Source organism: Molossus molossus, unplaced genomic scaffold, assembly GCF_014108415.1.
Source record: "Molossus molossus isolate mMolMol1 unplaced genomic scaffold, mMolMol1.p scaffold_m16_p_1, whole genome shotgun sequence".
NCBI classification, from domain to species: domain Eukaryota; kingdom Metazoa; phylum Chordata; class Mammalia; order Chiroptera; family Molossidae; genus Molossus; species Molossus molossus.
The window spans coordinates 192,371,561-192,389,569 of NW_023425344.1; the positions used below are offsets into that span (position 1 = coordinate 192,371,561).

The 18,009-nt window shown below is 36.3% G+C and overlaps 1 protein-coding gene across 2 annotated transcripts in view; it reads left to right on the plus strand.

Moving 5' to 3' along the window:
- UNC13C (unc-13 homolog C) overlaps positions 1–18,009 on the plus strand; it is a 561,286-nt gene that overhangs the window by 468,744 nt on the left and 74,533 nt on the right. For both annotated transcript variants that reach the window (XM_036264009.1, XM_036264019.1), the window contains 2 exons: positions 7,062–7,150; positions 14,090–14,239. In XM_036264009.1, the coding sequence (XP_036119902.1) occupies positions 7,062–7,150; positions 14,090–14,239 (239 nt within the window). The remainder of the gene's footprint in view (positions 1–7,061; positions 7,151–14,089; positions 14,240–18,009) is intronic.

Below are 18,009 nucleotides of genomic sequence, written 5' to 3' on the forward strand. Positions count from 1 at the left end.
CACTGAACACACAGACAGTATCAGTTCATTCAATATCCATTTATTTGCTGAGCACCTATTATGAATTATAAGTTTTACTTGACACCAGAGATACAAGAATTACTAAGATGTAGGCCCCTCCCTCAAAGAACTCCAAGTTTATTAATGGGGAGTCAGAACAATTAAAGAGGTAAGGTTTGTTGGAGAAGGACCCCCAACTTTTTCTAAACTTGAAAAATATACTTCAAATAAAAGTTGTAGTTGCTATATCTTATCCTACAACAATTCAAATAAACTTTAAACACTTAGCCTTCCATTGTGCAAATAAGCTCAAAGGTGAGATGTCATTTGGCTGAATGACAGTTAATTTTAGTTTCAGGGCAGCTAATAACAAGGAGGACCGAATGTCTGAAGTGCTGGCCTTTTATTTTGGCAGTGTGCAGATATTGCCTGGTTTTTTCCTCCTAACCATCTCTTCAATTAGTTCACAAATAGGACTTAATATCTCTAGGCATTTGGTTGATTTGAAGCACAGTGACAGTTGGATTTGCCGCATACTCTCTCTAATTAGAATGAGAGAAAGCTAGTGACATTCTCCAACTTTTTTGAAACCAAGAAGTTAGAAGCATCACTTTGTAGAACTGATACCTCTACTATAACAGTTCATTTAAATACAAATAGCATAAGGAAAGTGCTATAGTCTGCCTCTAAACATGATCTTAGAAGTTCTTTGAGAGGGTCTCTCCTCAAAGGAATAAAAAAAGAGACAACAGGACAACTTTGGTAGAGCTGGGAAATGTTTGTTTCCAGCAGAGAGGAACATGCATTCTTTTGTTTCTGTCTGTGTACCACATGATCCATGCTGAACATTACAGATCTACAAAGTGGTCTAGGGCATTTCAAAGAAAGTAACTTCCTGCTGCAATCACTAAGGAATTTTTACTAATTATCATATATTCTAAGTTGAACCAGGCATTGTACGATGAGTAAATTTTTGGTCACATAGAAGGGTGGGAGAGAAGTGATCTTTTCAAAACAAAAGAAATAGCAGCAGCTCATATCAGTTTATAAGAAATCGCTTGAAGTAAATTCCCTGGTTGAAAACCACTAGGAGGGTCAGCAGGCACCGTGATCAGACTTGGGCTTTATTAAAACAACTCTAGGAATGGGTAGGAAGATGAAATAGAAGAGGGAAGCAGGAACAAGACTGCAACTCGGAGATGATTACAATATAGTCTCAAGGAGAAAATTTCTGCACCAGAAAAAGAAGGGGATAGAACAGATGAAGAAAATACTTCAGAGATACTATCAATTATATTGGGTATCTAAGTGAATGTGAAAGGAAGAAGAGAACGAGGAGTCAAAGATGACTTTTACAATTCTGCCTTAAACATGTATGCTATCAATCAAATCAGAGACAATAAGAAGAGAAATAAGTTAAAGATGGGCAGGTAATAAGATGACTCCTTAATATGTTGAGCTTGAGGTCATCCAAGTAGAAAAAGACTAGTAGACACAGGGAAACATAGACATGAGGTGGCAGGCAGGTATCCTATTAAAGCTGTAGATAATAGATCTGGGGTCATTAGCACTGAGGCGATAGTTGATTCCACAGGCAAGAGTATGTTTGCTCAAGAAGAGAGACTGAACTATAGTGAAAAAACTGTGAAGGGAAAATTGAAGGACATTAATATTTGAACATAAACAGAAGAAGAGAAGTCAATAAAAGAGACAGATAAATCATTGGCAGAAAAATAAACATGGTAAGAGAAGATTGTCTCTAGAGAAGGAAGAAAATAAAGAGCCTGAGAAGCAGTAAACAACAGTATGAATTCAGGCTAGATAGGATAATGAAGTCATTGCGTTTAGTAATTAAGAGATCGTTGGTGACCTATATGTGAACATTTCATTGGAGTATCTAGAACAGAAGCCACATTAGAGACTTAATGCATATCTAAGACATTCAGGTGTGGAAGCAACACAGTTCACACATATGTTGTGAGCAATTTGAAGAGTAGAGAATATATTAGCAAGATGTCAATGTGAAGGTAGTTCCAAATTAGTTGAGTTCTTTCCTTTTATTATTTGCTCCACTTTTAATTTTAACATAAATGTTATTTAAGCATGTTTCTAGAATAGGGTAATAAGAATAATGATGAAGGGAAGGAGAATAGAAAGGGATATTTGATTAAACAAAATCCAGAAGAAGGAACCAAGAGCTCAAGTTGAGCAACATTTTTTTCTTGGAAATGAGGCTTACTTTATCACAGAAATAGTGGTGCAGTTAACATTTATTAAAGGATTTTCTGTAAAAATCTTGAGGAGGATGTGAAACCTACCAGATTAATGATCCAATTTTGGAGCCTATGAAGTTGAGGGCCTCCTGATCTGCACTTCTTTAGATAAACAAATAATGGAACCTTAACACCGATAAGCTAAACATGCTAAAAGGCAGCCTCATAGCCTGCAGAAAAGAGAAAGGAAATTAGATGGCAATGAACTCTGTATAAAAGGAGTAAAATTAACACCAAAGATTCTTAACTTCTTCCATACAGACTTAATTTTTTTTTAAGAGTTTGGATTTAGTTATCAAAGGAGCTTAAATGCCACTTTCCAACCAACTGGTTATAAATCTAGCAAGACCTGAATGGTTGGTTTAACAATTGCTATTGTAAAAGGCTGAAGTAACATATACTGCCTTTACATCTCTTAGGGAAAGATTTTGAGCTAGAAAAAAAAAACATGCAGTGTGGGTATGGTAACCCTATTTTTGGAACCAAATGTCAGGACATGATCTGGCATGGTCTGGCAAGGAGACAACTACTTGCAATCAGGACTACGTTGTAACTCCAGAATACATGGTTTGCTAAGGAATGAAAGATTTCAAATTCAATAGTATTCTATTAATAGTCACTGCAAAGTATCCTCCCAAGGAGAAGGAGCATTCTTGACATCAAGATTTTCTTTGAGGGAATCTGTTCATCCTTCTTTGTGCCCTTGCCTCTCTCCTCAAATATTTGATAAATGCCTAGGCATGCAGGGCACTGAGAAAGACACCTAGATAGAAAGCTACACACAATAAAGTTCTAACATGAAAGATACAGATTTATGAGAGAGCAATTAGAAGAGAGTGCTGTGCAGACAGTAAGAGCAAAAAGCATAGCGAGTGCAGAAGCTAAAGCTACTAACTGCCTGGGGTGAGCAACATTTTGAGGAAGATTTGCAAAAGGAGGTGATAAGTGAATTTTCTTCTAAAGGAAAAGTAGAAGAGCCTTAAGGATAAAGATTTTAAAAATACTTTGCCTGCTAGCTATCTCTTCCAGACAAGTCCTTTATGTTACCAAGGCTGGATGGTACAAAATATATCAATGGTATAAAAATTCAGATACTATCTATATATGACTGAGGTTCATTCTGATTATTAGAACCACACTTTACTACTAGCCTATATTTTGGAATTTCCAAACCTCTCATAGAGTTTATATAAAATCTGTTTTGAAAGCTTTACCATAAATTTGATCCAGTATTCTTACATTTTCATTGAGTATATTCCTCTTTACATTAAGCCATTTATTATTTGTTTAGGTCAGCCAATTAAATTGTTCCCATACAAATGCTATTTCAGTTTCTAATTTAAAATAAGTTTATTAATTATGATTTTAGAATGTTTGAGTTTTTTTCCTTTATTTTGGCTTTTAATAATAACTCAATAATGAGCAAAAATGTGCAAGTTAATTTTGATGTTTGATATCATATTGGTTATGGAACTAAGCTAAGATTCAAACCTTTGTGAAAAAAAATTTAGGTAGCTTTTCACCATTTCAAAGTAGCCAATAGTTGGTAATATATGATTGTAGTAATTGAGGCAGTAAACTTTCAAAGTCCAAATTATTATTTCTTACTAAATTTAGGGAGCTTGTAGGAATAAGGAAATTTCCCTCAAATTGCTCATATACAGAAATGCAGAAGTACTCAAGAATTGATCAAATTTCTGCCTGAAGGGATTGTTTTATAATGAGAGTGTGACATTTATGCCCATTATTATTGCAAAAGACCTACAATTTGAATATTGGCCTTGAAGTTACTGTTTCTATCTCAATTATTTATGTATGATTTGGATCGGATAAGCATTAACTACGTAACTGAAACTAAAAGTTTTCTGTCTTTTTTCCTTTTGACCTGGTTACAGGCCTTCTGTCAGCACCTGCTCAGAAACCCATGCTTCTATCAGGAAATGAAAACTGTCAACCAATATTTAAATTACTCTAGTTTGACAGTTTCAGATTTTCAACTAATAGCCAATTATTTGATAAGAAATCTCCATTCGTCTAAGGTGGACTAAAATAATTTATAGGAAAATAGCATAATTTTACCCAGCTGACCTATCTAACCATTTTTGTATGAGTTTAAAGTTATTATCTTAACAAATGAACAGACTACCTCAATGTAGATATCAAACTAATATGACAACAAAATACAGTTTTTAAATAAGAACCAACCCCATTCCCTGAAGAGAACCCTACTGTCTGAGCCATTTCCTTGAAGGTAGCAGATGTGTAGCTGGGGAACTATCTCCTATACCCACACTGCTATCCAGGGTTTGGGGAGCCTGAAGACAACCATGTGGAAGGGCTTCTCTCTCATGCCCCATTCAGTAACATTTTTATCCTCGTAAAATCAAGTTAATATTAGTGTTAGAACAATATCAATAAAATATAACAAGAAAAACATTCAGCTTGCATGGTTTCCTAGGATTGGGTTGGAGAATCCACATACGTTTTTTTGGTTAAAGGTTGGGGAGTTATAGTTTATTAGGCTAATAATGCTTAAATACATGTTAGTGAAGGTCTTTTTAAATAGCTCCTTTCCAGTTGTCTTTCTGGGTCACTCCTTGCAATTAGTTGTAGCCGAACGGAACTTGCAAGAAAGGATATTCTCATTTTCCAACTCCTAGAAAAGTCTCCATTTGCTACGGTGGCCTGTGTGTCTGTAGGTAAGAACTGTGAGCCTATCTTATATGATAAGGATAAAAAAAATAAAAAAAAATGTGTAGCCCAGAAGAACCATATTGGTTCTAAGAGAGAAGCAGAAACTAACCATCCTGAAATCACCTAGATGTGAGTCAAAATTGACATCAAGAATTACTTGGATATAACCAATAAAGCACCACATGTCAAATGCAATCTTTTTTATTTCCATCCCAACATTTTCAATCACATCAGTACAACCTAAAGCTACCCAAGGGCCGAGGTATATAAATGATACGTCTCCCTAACAGTTACTTCATATTAGGAAACACTCTGGGAGGACTGCAGGATCAGTATATACTACTCTTTGTCCCTCGGCAGGAGTTCAACCAATGTCGGTCCCTATGGATTTGGTGTCCGTCTTAGGTTCTATTGCCATAAGTTCTCCTTTAATTTGTTCTACTCCCCAGAAGTGGCTTTATCCCCTTCTATTCTTTTCAATAGTAGATCAGCCTCTATGAGAACTACAAGTACTAATAGTAGGAAACTAAATTTCTAAAGACTCAAAGGAAGATTAGTTTATATTTTAGAGAATAGTCTAGATTTTCCTTTACATGAATTTCTGTCAGCTGGATACAATATATCTATCAAAAGCCATTCCATTTACAACTCATTTGCAAAAACATAATTGAAAACAGGATAAAATTTTTTAAATGCTGGGGAAGTTTGTGCTGATCTGAAACATTAATTATAAAAGTAGTCTTTCAAATTGATAGATTGATGTTTGTTTATTAGTGTTTATATATAGTGTAACATTTTTTAATATTAACATTATTTTAAGAACTAAAATCAAGTAAAAAGAAAAGTTAGCTTTTAAAGTTTGTACTGTAAGAACAAATATTTAAAAAATCTATTTTGATTTAATTACTTATTGCCCCAAGTGTGCTCAATAGTTTAGCTCCAGTCTACAAATACTTAAATATTAAAAGGGAAACTTTAAAAAATAAATAAGTGTGAGCCCTGGCCAGTCTTGCTCAGTGGTTAGAGCATCGGCCCATGGAGCAGAGTCCCAGGTTCGGTTCTCGCTAAAGGCATGTACCTCGGTTGCAGTTTGTCCCCGGCCCTGGTTGGGGTCCTGTGGGTGGCAGCCACTCAGTGTGTGTCTCTCTCATCGATGTTTCTCTTTCTCTCTTCCTCCCTCTCTCCCTCCCACTCTATCTGAAGATAAATGCAAAAATGTCCTCGGTTGAGGATAAAAATAATAATTGAAAAATAAATAAGTGGGAAACTTTGGATCTTGAACTATGAGTTGTAAATTAACACCCAAAAAGTGAAGTTAGGCCTATCACTTTCAGGGAAACTTGGGAGAGCTTGGATAATTTTTTATCCTGTTACGTTTAATTCCATAATTGAAAAAATATGAAAACACCTTTAAGTGAGGCACAATGCTGTACTCAAAAATTAAAATGTTTACCATTTAAAAATAATTTGAATGAGCCTATTTATTTACAGAGATATTAAAGATGAAAATGACCCAGCCACTATGGCTTAGTGGATTGTCGTCCTCTGGACTGAGAGGTCCTGGTTTGATTCCTGGTGAGGGCTCGTACCCTGGTTGCAGGCCTGATTCCCAGAAGTGGATTGCAGGAAACAGCTGGTTGATGTTTCTCTCTCACATCAATGTTTCTATCTCTCTCCCTTCCTCTCTCTAAAAAATCAATAGCAATCATATTTTTAAAAAAGGATGAAAATGTATTTTGAAGCAACATATATATTTAAGTAATGTATTGATATTTTTTCCAAGTTATGAAGTTACCATGTCCTTGAAGGTCATGTTGTTATGCCTTGCATTCCATTGCTGTAACCAACAAAAGCTTTGCTGTCTTGCTGTTATTTGTATGCATGCGATGCATTTCAATCAATTTTTTCATATATAAAAACTCTTCTGATTATAGTTATCTAAAGTTTTCACTGATTTCAAAAATATAAGAAGAAAGAAAAAAGTATATGAGTATTTTATTATTTAACCTTACCTTATAACAAGCAAAATACTTGTGAGAGCAAAACATGCCTTCTCAGAACTCCACAGTAATATTGTTTATGGTCTCTCTGCAGCTAGATCCTGAAGCTAGTACTATTCTAAAAGAACTTCAAGTTAAACTCAATGGGGTTCTGGATGAGCTCAGTGTCACTTTTGGTGAAAGGTAAGTGGCTTAAGTAATTATCCAAGTGCTTTAGGTTTCATTTTATAGCAATTATGCCTTCAATGTTGTTTCTCTCCTCTGACTGGCTAAATTCATTTAATTTGAAGACTTAATCTAAGCATCATCTCCTCTGGAACATTTCCATGACCCTGAAATCTTATAGTTATATCTCACGATGTGCTCCCCAGAAGTCTGTGTACCCTTCAGTAGAGGGGCACAACACTGTGCTCTAAGTTATGGTCGAATTGCTTGATTTGCTCACTTTACTATATGCTTCATAAGGGCAGAAACCATATCTCATAGAAATAGGGTTCAGACTGACAAATTTCAGAGGAGGGGACAGGGGGGAGGGAAGAGATAAACCAAAGAACGTATGCATATAACTAATGGACATAGAGAACTATGCTGGGGGGTGGGCAGGAATGGGAAGAGGGTGTCAATGGGGGGAGGGGGAGAAACATCTGTAACAAAATCAATTGATTAAATTTAAAAAAACACATATCTCATTCCTAACTGCAAGTCTAGTGTTTAGAGTTTACCAATTGGCCATTGAACGAATGTAGGGAGGGCAGAAGGAAGGAAGAAAGCCTTTACATACATAAGAAGTGTGAGTTCATGCCATTCATAAAAATGTGGTTGTCCTTCCAAATAATTGAACTCCAACCTCATAATTGAAGTCACGATACTAGGTTTTAGGGCTTAGGGATGTTAATGAAACTACTCTGTGGGAAATTACTGACACATTTATATTTTTTCTATTTTTTTAAATTACCTCTGCTTATCTATGATGTTGTTCTAAAGAGGGAGAAGTTTGTACTATATAAAATTCATTTTGATCCTCAAGGAAAAACACCGTCATCTCTTCATCAAATGTTAATATAGATAGGAAAGCAAACACATCTTTGAAGAGGTTCATTAATTTCATACAGAATTTGGTCTAATGTTTTTATTGTTTATTGATTTTTAGAGAGTGAAAGAGAAGGAAAGGAGAGAGAGAGAATAAGAAACATCAATTTGTTATTTCGTTTATTTATGCATTTATTGTATTTCTTGTATGTGCCCTGACCAGGGATTAAACCCTCAACCTTGGCATACTGGGACAATGCTCTAACCAACTGAACTACCTGGACAGGGCCAGAATTTGATTTAAATATTAACTCTGGCTGGTTTGGCTCAGCGGTTAGAGGGTCGGCCCATGGACCAAAGAGTTGAGTTCGATTCTGGTCAATGGCAAGTGCCTCAGTTGTGATTTGGTCCTGGCCTTGGTCAGGGTCATGCGGGAGACAGCCAATCGATGTGTCTCTTTCACATTGATGTCTCTCTCTCTCTCCCTCTCTCCCTCTCCTACTTTGTCTGAAGATGAATGGAAAAATATCCACAGGTGAGGATTAAAAAAGAAAATATTAGCTCAATAAATGCAGACTTACTATTTCAAATTATACATTCAGTTATCAGATGAAACTAAAAATTACTCTTATGGCTAGGGCTCTTTGAACTCCACTCATCACTTACTGTGTTTTGGAAAATTACATTTGAATAAACATTTATGGGTTGGTTATATCACTTTTTTTTTTCTTTCATTTATTTATTTATTTTTTTAATTTTTTTTTATTAATTAATTTTTGTTACAGATGTTTCTCCTTTTTCCCCCACTGATTCCCCCTCCCCCTCCCTCCCTGCCCTGTCCCCAGCTTTGTTGTCCATGTCCATTGTTCATGTATATAAGTTCTGTGGTTTATCTCTCCCACCACCCCCTCTTCTGGGGATTGTCAGTCTGTACCCCACTTCCACGTCTCTGGGACTACCCCGTTCCTCAGACTGTTATGTTCATTATACTTCACAAATAAGTGAGATCATATGATACTTGTCTTTCTCTGTTTGGCTTATTTCACTTAGGATGATACTTTCCAGGTCCCTCTATGTAGTCTCAAAGGATAAGAGATCTTTCTTTCTTACAGCTGCATAGTACTCCATTGACTATATGTACCATTGCTTTTTTATCCATTCATCTACTGATGGACACTTGGGCTGTTTCCAGATCTTAGCTATTGTAAATAGTGCTGCTACAAACATGGGGTACATATATTCTTTCTGATTGGTGTTTCAGGCTTCTTAGGGTATATTCCTAGAAGTGGGATTACTGGGTCAAATGGAAGTTCAATTTTTAATTTTTTGAGGTAACATCATATTGTTTTCCATAGTGGTTATATCACTTTAAATCAGAGACTGGAAAAGTAAAAGACACTGAAACCATCATATTTTCACTCATATATAGGGATGAGGCAGAGTAAAGAAAAATCCCACTCTTGGCCTCCTCTTCTGTGTCACAGGTGTGGGCTTGGTGTTTGTGAAGTCCATCTTCATGGTTCAGGTGCGGAGTGAGATGCAGCCTTGCTGTGTTGAACTTAGGGCGGTCACTCTGCTTTCTATTTGTGTTGTTAGCTGACCTGGATCTTCCTCTTTACTTGACCTAGATGTTAATAAGGGCTTTCAAGCTTTGGTTTACCTGGAGTTGGAGACACAGACCTTTGGAAACTCATTTGCCCTGACTTTGGGTGACACCTAGTGATGGTGCCTTCAGCTAGCTATGTTAGGGTCTCCTCTCTTTATCCCCTTTGTGCAGTATCAGTGGTTAGCAGAAAGATTGCTGCCTTTAGCTAGGAAGGCAAACACAGAGATTTAGCAAAGCTAAGGGGAGAAAAACGTGGTCAGGAATAGCTAGGGGTGTTTGGAACTTTATCTAAAATAAGATGACTAAACAGAATAGAAACTAGAATATAAATAGACAAAGTACGTTTAAATTACTTTCTGTAATGTATCCAAGTCATCTTTATGAACAAGTACTTCTTATTTTGTTTTGGGCTGTTTTATTTTGTTTGGTGGGGGGAATATTCAGTTATAAAAGCTAAAATAGGAATTATGATTTGGAAAAATTGGAGCAAACTCGGGTTAGGAAATAAGGAGTGGCGCCCTTGGGAGGACACGTGAAGTACTGCTTTCCTGTGAAGCCAGGCATTGAAACTCCTGGCTAACCCGGATCTAGTTCTTCATTATTATCTAAATATAGGAAAGAATCTAATACTTTGCTTAATTAGGGCTAGAATTATTGGAGTAAATAACCCACATGCCATGCTTACTTTGTAAAAAGAATAATTTTAATGTCCTTGTTGCTATGGCTTTACTCCCCACCACGAACCAGGTCTACATCACACACACAGGGTGAGCAGGGAGTCCATAATATCAGTGAGATCGTGCTGTCAAGTTAAACTGAATAACTTTAGTCTGAATTTTAGAGTCTAAATTAGTGGCCTAAAGCTTCAAAATTAAGGGCATGATTGCCCAAACTCCACATCGGGTGTTATTAAAACCCACAATTAAATAATTCTTCAATATGTACCTAGTGGAACAGTTGTTCAGTAGAGCCAGGAGAGCCAAACCACACATCTGAAGCCTGGGTTCTTGGATTAGTGACATGGTCACAGAGCACCCACCGGGGAACTGAGACAGTAACACCACTCTAGTGATGTCTTAAATATGCTCTTAAAGTTGGGCCACTTAGGTTTTTGCTCTCACATATATTTTGTAGTTTGATTTTTTTTTTTTTTTTTTTGGTGGGAGGGATTCACTACATTTCTTTTAATTAAATGTTTACCACCAGCAGCTGGCTGGATTAAGTAAACAAAGAATTCAGAAGCCTTTCAAAGGGATTCTTCTATAAAGTGAGTGTTTTGCCTTTTGGGTGCTCATAGAGTCTGTCATTATTAACTACCTAGTAATAATTCAAGCTGATTAATAAAGATGTTTTCAACTAAATGAATGGATCGAAAAAAATCTTTTTAGGTGAATTTGCCAAAAAATGATGGAAACAAAAGATGTTTAGATGAAAGGCAGGTGCTAGTTCACCCTGAACGAATGCCCTTATCTCTCATACACTGATAACCCTTCCTCCATATGCCTGATTACACACACACAGCTCATTTCTTGTGGTGGTTTACCCAGTAGTGTTGTAGAAACCTATTTATACATTTTAAGAATGTGAGTATCATACCTTCTGCTCAGTCTGTCCTCTACTTATTGGAGAATCAGTGCAACATGAAGTAGCTTTTTCAAAAGTGATTATCACTACACTCAACAGGATCACTGATGACCCAGTGGTAAATCAGTGGTTCAATATCATTTACCTTCCTTTTCCATTGTACCAAATATCTACCACCTCTATCATCACTAAACATACCACCACCTCCAGCATGTCCTTTCTCACCTTCTTCACCCTCCCATCCACCCTCCTGACAACCCCTACCTGACAAAGGTCCAAAAGCAGGTCTCGCCAGGTAAAAGCCAAATGCTCATGCATTTAGATTCCTTTGGACCTGAGCCTGAGAGAGGATGTTCCATCGAATTAGATAAATATGCAGAGAGCCACTAATGAACCACATCCATAGAGGCAGGCTGATCTCCAAGGACCAAGGAACTGAATACAAATGCCAAGTCCAGAGGGGCAAAAATGTTGTCAACAGTAAAGAAAGTCAAAGAGAAGTCAAGCACCAAAGATGGAAACAGGCCACATGATGGTTGGAGGAGAATCAAGCCTTGACTATATGCTCAGAATGATGAACCACTATTTATTAACCTGCTATAAAAAGTCCAGAAGCAAGAAAAACACTCAAGTTGAGATCATGAGATCATTTACAACCTAGCAAAGATTTTTAGGTAGCAAAACCGAAAACTAGAAAAATAGAATATTTGATGTCAGGCTAATTAAGATGTTTACCTAATATAAATTCTAAAATAAAATGTCTCGTATGTGCCACAGAAACAAGAAATTCTATCAGTTCTACCCATTGATATATCTTCGGCACCTAGTAACCAAGACTGGCACATAGTATTTATTAAATATTTATAGAATGCATGCATGCATTTGTAAATAAATATTTATATCATTTCTATTTAATTAATATTGGAAACATTATAGAGTGAAATGTCCTAAACTTCTATACAAAATTTGAGGAACTGGTACATTTGGATACTTCTCACATAGTATGACTTCTATAATCCTTGTATGTGCAGAAGAAGAATGGGACTGTCTTGATTGCAATACTAATATGAACTCTTTCCTTCTAATCATTATTATTTCAGTGATTGGCCATTTCCCAAGCTTTTATTTATCCATATTCTCCTAACTTCTTTTTTCTTGACTGCCTGCACATGTGTTATAATCACTCCCATTGTTGGAAATGGGAAATTTACAGACATCGTAGAGGAGTGGTGGTGATGCTGAGTCTCTACTGTTTAAACTTCTTATTTGCTGCTGGTATTAGGGATATAAAGAGTAAATACACACACACACACACACACACACACACACACACACACACACACATATACACATACACTAATGATAACTCTCCACAGACTTTTTAAAATTCTTAGAGTGGTGAGGCAGTAAGGGTGGGTAGAAATAGAGGGTCCCATGATATATTCAATCATTATTTCTTGAGGAACTTCTTTGTGCCAGATGTGATATTTCATTCCACAGTGTGGACATGTAGCACTAGAGAAAAAAAAATGTCCCTGCCCTCACTAAGCTTACGTAATAATTAGAGCAAAAAGCAATAAACAAATAAGTGAAAAGTGTGCAATGAGTCAGATAATAAAGAGTGCAATTAAGAAAAAGGAATTATAAGGGAATGGAGAATAATAGAAATGTCATTTCATATTAAGTGTTCAAGAAGTCTTCTCTAAGAATATGTATTTGGCTTATGTCTGAAATAAGTGAGAAATCAAGAAGAAATGAGATCGGGGAGGTTTCTGATGCCAGATTATATTTGTCTTTAATTAAGTCTATAAAGTGCACTGTAGGTTTTGTTCTAGGTGGATCTAGAAGCCATAGAAGATTTTGTAGCAAGAGAGAAGCATGATCTGGTTTCTGTTTTAACAGGATATCTGTAAAGAGTTGAACACAGAGGGACAATTTAGGAAATTATTACACAAGTTCAGATGAAAAATAATGGTGGGTTTGTCTATAGTAGCCTTGTGGAAGTAGTAATAGATTCTCAGATAATAGGATACTTTATGAAGATTTACTGATGTAGTAGATATTGAATATAAGAAAAATTTAGACTTCTAAGTGAAAAGGTTACATAGTTTAATAAAACAGTCTTGAGTTCAGATTAGAAGTTATGTCTGCAGATGTATATTTGGGAATTACCAGTATATTGACAGTGTAAAAGCCATGAGACTAGATATGAAAGTGTTTTTCAATGAAGAAATGGAGAGGTCCAAGGATTGAGACTAGAGGATTACAATGTAGGGTTACCAGATAAAATAGAGACTATGCCCAATTAAATCTGAATTTGAGATTAACAATGGATAAGTTTTAGTATGAATCTGTTCCAAATATTGCATGGGGCATACTTATACTAAAAAATATTCACTGTTTGAAATTCAAATTACCTTGGCATCCTGTGTTTGTATTTGCTACGTCTGGCAGCCCTACTCCAATGGTTAAAGGTCAGGTAACCAGAAGGAGCGGCCAGTGAGTTTAGGCAAAAGCCAAGAAGGAGCAGAGTCCCACACGCCAAGTGAAAAAAAGTGAACCCAGATACCAAGCATCTTTCAAGAACAGTCATTTTCCCAAAGCTCCGAAGAATACCTCAGCTATTACTGTGAGGGGTAGGAGCTCAATGAACTTCCACTCAAATTAATTCAATGTGAAGAGTGTTACTTTTCTCTGCATTACACGTTTGAATTCCAAGTAAGCTTTCATTGCCACACAAATTTTTCCAGCTGAGCCATTAAGTTTGAAAATTAATGAGCAAGGGAATTCACACCATTTGAAATAGGTCAAACTCCTATGGGTTGGATTAAAAAAAAAAAAAAAACAGGAACCAAGGAAAAGATAAATGTGTTTATTCCAGTGTTTATATTCCTTATTTTTAGTTTCCAGCTTATTATTGAAGAGTGTATAAAACAGATGGGATTTGAACTAAATCAAATGAGAGCAAATGGAAATACTGCATCTAATAAGAACAGTGCGGCAATGGATGCTGAGATTGTCTTAAGACCTCTCATGGACTTCTTGGACAAAATGTAAGTTTTCTACCCAATTTTCTTTTTATTCATTGCCCTAAATTTGACTGATATGGGTTTAAGGGGGAAAATTGATTTCCTGAGTGTAAGACAGTTTTAAAAAGGCTTCTACAGTATTAATTCATTACAAAGCAAAACACGTTAGTCCATTACCAGATGGGCAAAAAGCAGGAGTAACTTTGCACAGGAGAGGAATCATGGAACGGACATAAATATTGGTAACTGAGGAGGTTGCTGTTCTGAGAGGGAAGCGCTTTAGGATTGCATGCTCCTCAGATAACATATTGTTTTGCAACCTGTTGGACAGAAAAAAAAAAAAAAAAAGACAGTTGAGTCCAGAATATCTGATTTTGTGTCAGAAACCTACTGAGGAAATGAATAGCACAAATGCGATTAGAATTAATTCATCTCAGAGGCAAGTAGATGGCTACCCAATTCAACCTTCAATAACTATTTATTGAGAGCCCATCTGTAGCAAACCATAGTCTAGACATTAGGTAGTGCTGAAAAAGAGAAGCAAAGTTCCTGACTCCATGTAGATGACAGGCTAGTTGGTGGGAGTAGCTGGGGATGGAGGCCTTTCTGACCAACTAAAACAGTGTTCTTAACCAAAAAGATTTGTTTGCTTGCTTGCTCATTTTGGTTTGTTTGTTTGTTTGTTTGTTTGTTTAATGTTTCTGCTCACTCCCTACTCTTAGACATTCTAGTTTCGTAAGTATGAAGTAGAGTCAAGGCTCCTATGTTTTAACACATGTCCAAAATTGGGAACCACTGATCTAAAGCAACAGAGACATGATTTCTTAAACAGTGATACTTGAAACCAGAATCGAAGGTAAAAAAGAAAAGCACAAATTAATTTCGAATGCCTACCAAGTAACCAGTATTATACCTGGTGGTTTACATATGTTACTCCACTTACTGTTATTGTGGAAAATTAATTAATACCAAAGGGACCAAGGTAAATAAGAAGGATGCAATACTTCTCTTTAAATATAAGGGGGAAAAAAAGCTAGGGAAAATTGCTCCTGTTTATTTACAATTTTTATTTTAATTCCATTTCCCTTTGCTTATAATCTTACTGCATAAGTAAGGCTAATGTTTTTATCACTAATTTCAATGCGTGGTAGATAAATTAAGTCGTCTTTTTTGTTCTCTCTGAGGAAATATCTAGCAGACAGGTGAGTGGGTAATTAGACAGCTCAGTAGGGTGGGCAGGCAGTGGGTGTAGAAGAAAGAAAAGAGAAAGAAAGAAATGTATGATGAAAGGAGAGAGAGGAAGACAGGGAGAAAGACTTCTTATTTTTTTTAGTTTCTTGATGTAGACTTTTACTCTTATCACCTAATTTGTAATTCAATCCCTTCGTTTTTTTGTTTGTTTGTTTGTTTGTTTTTTAATCTTACTTTATGGCTCTTTTCTGTGGACAACACAAGATTGAATCACATGAACACTCTTCCGTTTGGCTGGCATGTGATGAATGGAAAGCAGAACAAAGCAATTCTGATTCTCTGAAAACTCCCACTGGAATGTCTTCTGTTGTTAGAATCCTAACCAGCAGGGTGTAGATATGTCATTTATCATTGGCAAAACTTTGTATTATTATACATACTGTAACCAAAGGTGTAGAACATATAGAAAGTGTTAAGTTACCCTGATACTGTCAGCTACTAAGGGAGCTTCAGTCTATTTCACCATCTATAAAATAGGGCTAGGACATAAAGTGGATGGACCCTTCTTTTTATTTAGATTCTTATTTTACTCAGTTTTAATTTTCCACTTAGAATTATACTTTGTTATATCATCATACATATAATTAATTCTAATCCTTAATAGTGTATAGATAGAAAAACATCTATAAGCTTTAAAAACTTGTGAAAGATATTTAAAATTTTTGCTTTATATGAGTCATAAAGAGTTGCAGAATTATCAGAGCTAATTCAGCATGCATAACAATAAAGCCACTTGTTAGGGGAGATTTTTTGAAAGTCAGATATTAATTCTGTTCTCAAGTTCAGGAAGAAAAAAATAAGAAAGGTATAAAAATAAACACAATAATGTATAAAGTAATAATCTCCTGTTCAGACAATCAGTATTAATTCTATTTGGATTGATTCATAAAGGCAGATTGTGTTTGAACATGTAGACATGAGGGATGGGCATTTCCAGGTGGAGGGAGGAAAGTTGGATAAGTTATCATGAAAATCTTATCAACTTTATGACAGGATATCTCTATGGCCAGCTAGTATACAGGGAATTTGACAATTTTCTGGTTAATTGGTTCTGTGGTCAGCAAATCTAGATAGATCAGGTTCCAAATACATACTGTTCAGCTTGCATTAAGTTGATTATCTCTGACTAAATTAAGGAAGCAGTTGTTACATGCACTGGTTTTGGTTTTTTGGTTGGGTTTTTTGTTTGTTCATTTGTTGTTCGTTTCTTGTTTATTTATCAATAGTGGGCTGAAAGTCTTCCATATAGTTTTGAGAAAGTCCCCTTAGAAACTGTGTCACATTATAAGTGTATAGACTCTCCTGGTCTGGTGCAGCCTCTCAGGGTAAGCCATCTTATTTGTTAATGTTTCATTCTCTCCACCCCGACCTCCCACTCTATGAAACAAGCTGTAGACTTCCAGCTGGCAGAAATCCCATGCAGAGCTGCAAGCCAGTCAGTGGTTTTATACCCATTCATCCAGTTCCAGTCTGAGCAGAGGTAGTTAGCATGCCAAGTACATGAGCTGCCCATAAAAACAAGACCAATTCTCAAACTCAGACCTTTTGAAAATGGAAATGACATGTGCCTGCTGCAAAACTGGCAGACTCGGTGTGTCTCACATCATCCCAGGAATTTCTCTGAGGACAGAGAAGTTCTGTTCTGCCATGACTCTTCTGCTGGCCCCCACCCTGGGCCCACATAGTGAACAGCCACTTGCAGGCTAGAAATGTGACGCTAGCCCAACGTTTCTAAGCTAGTGGGGCTATAGAGGTCCATGGCTGTGCCTCAGGGTCCCCAACTCTCCTCTTCACCCAGAGAAGGTTATTCTCATGTATTTTTATATATTAAGTATTCACATACTATATTGTTAGGAGAAATACTTCTACATGAAAATGTATTTTGGAAATCTCTCCCTTGGCCTCTCATATGTCACATACCTTTAAATATTAACTATTAACTTGATTATTTAAATATTAATTGTGTATTTATATATTTAAAACAGTCAATTCTGTCTCGGAACCAGAACTCAGGTTATCATTTCTGAGTCCAAAAGTATCCAGAGTACTTAGCAGCACCATAATCAGGGAAACTTTCGTGACATGTGTGACCCACTTTGGCTCTCTGTGGGACGGGTTTGATTGGCTCTCTGCAAGTCTCAGAGTTCATTGTCATATTTTGGTACATTCAGTAATATTTATGCAGGGGTGTGTCTTCATATACTGCTTGGCCTTCACACATAAACACCTTCATCAAGGACTGCATGGTCCTGGGACAACACGAGGATTTGGAGAAAGAGAGCCTGACCGAATGTCAGCCCTCACTTCCTAGCTTCACTTCTTGGTACCCGTTCCCTAACCTCTCGGATCCTGTTTTTGACTTCTAAAATATATATAGCAATGAACGAAAAGTATTTGCAGAAGAGGTTACTAAACTAAGTTGCTGTAAAAATGTTAGATGATGTCACCATCATTATCTCACCATGAGAATTATTTGTAACAGATACCTTCAACTGATTCAAGTTGGTCAATTTGGAATCTTAAAAAAAAAAAAAAAAAAAACC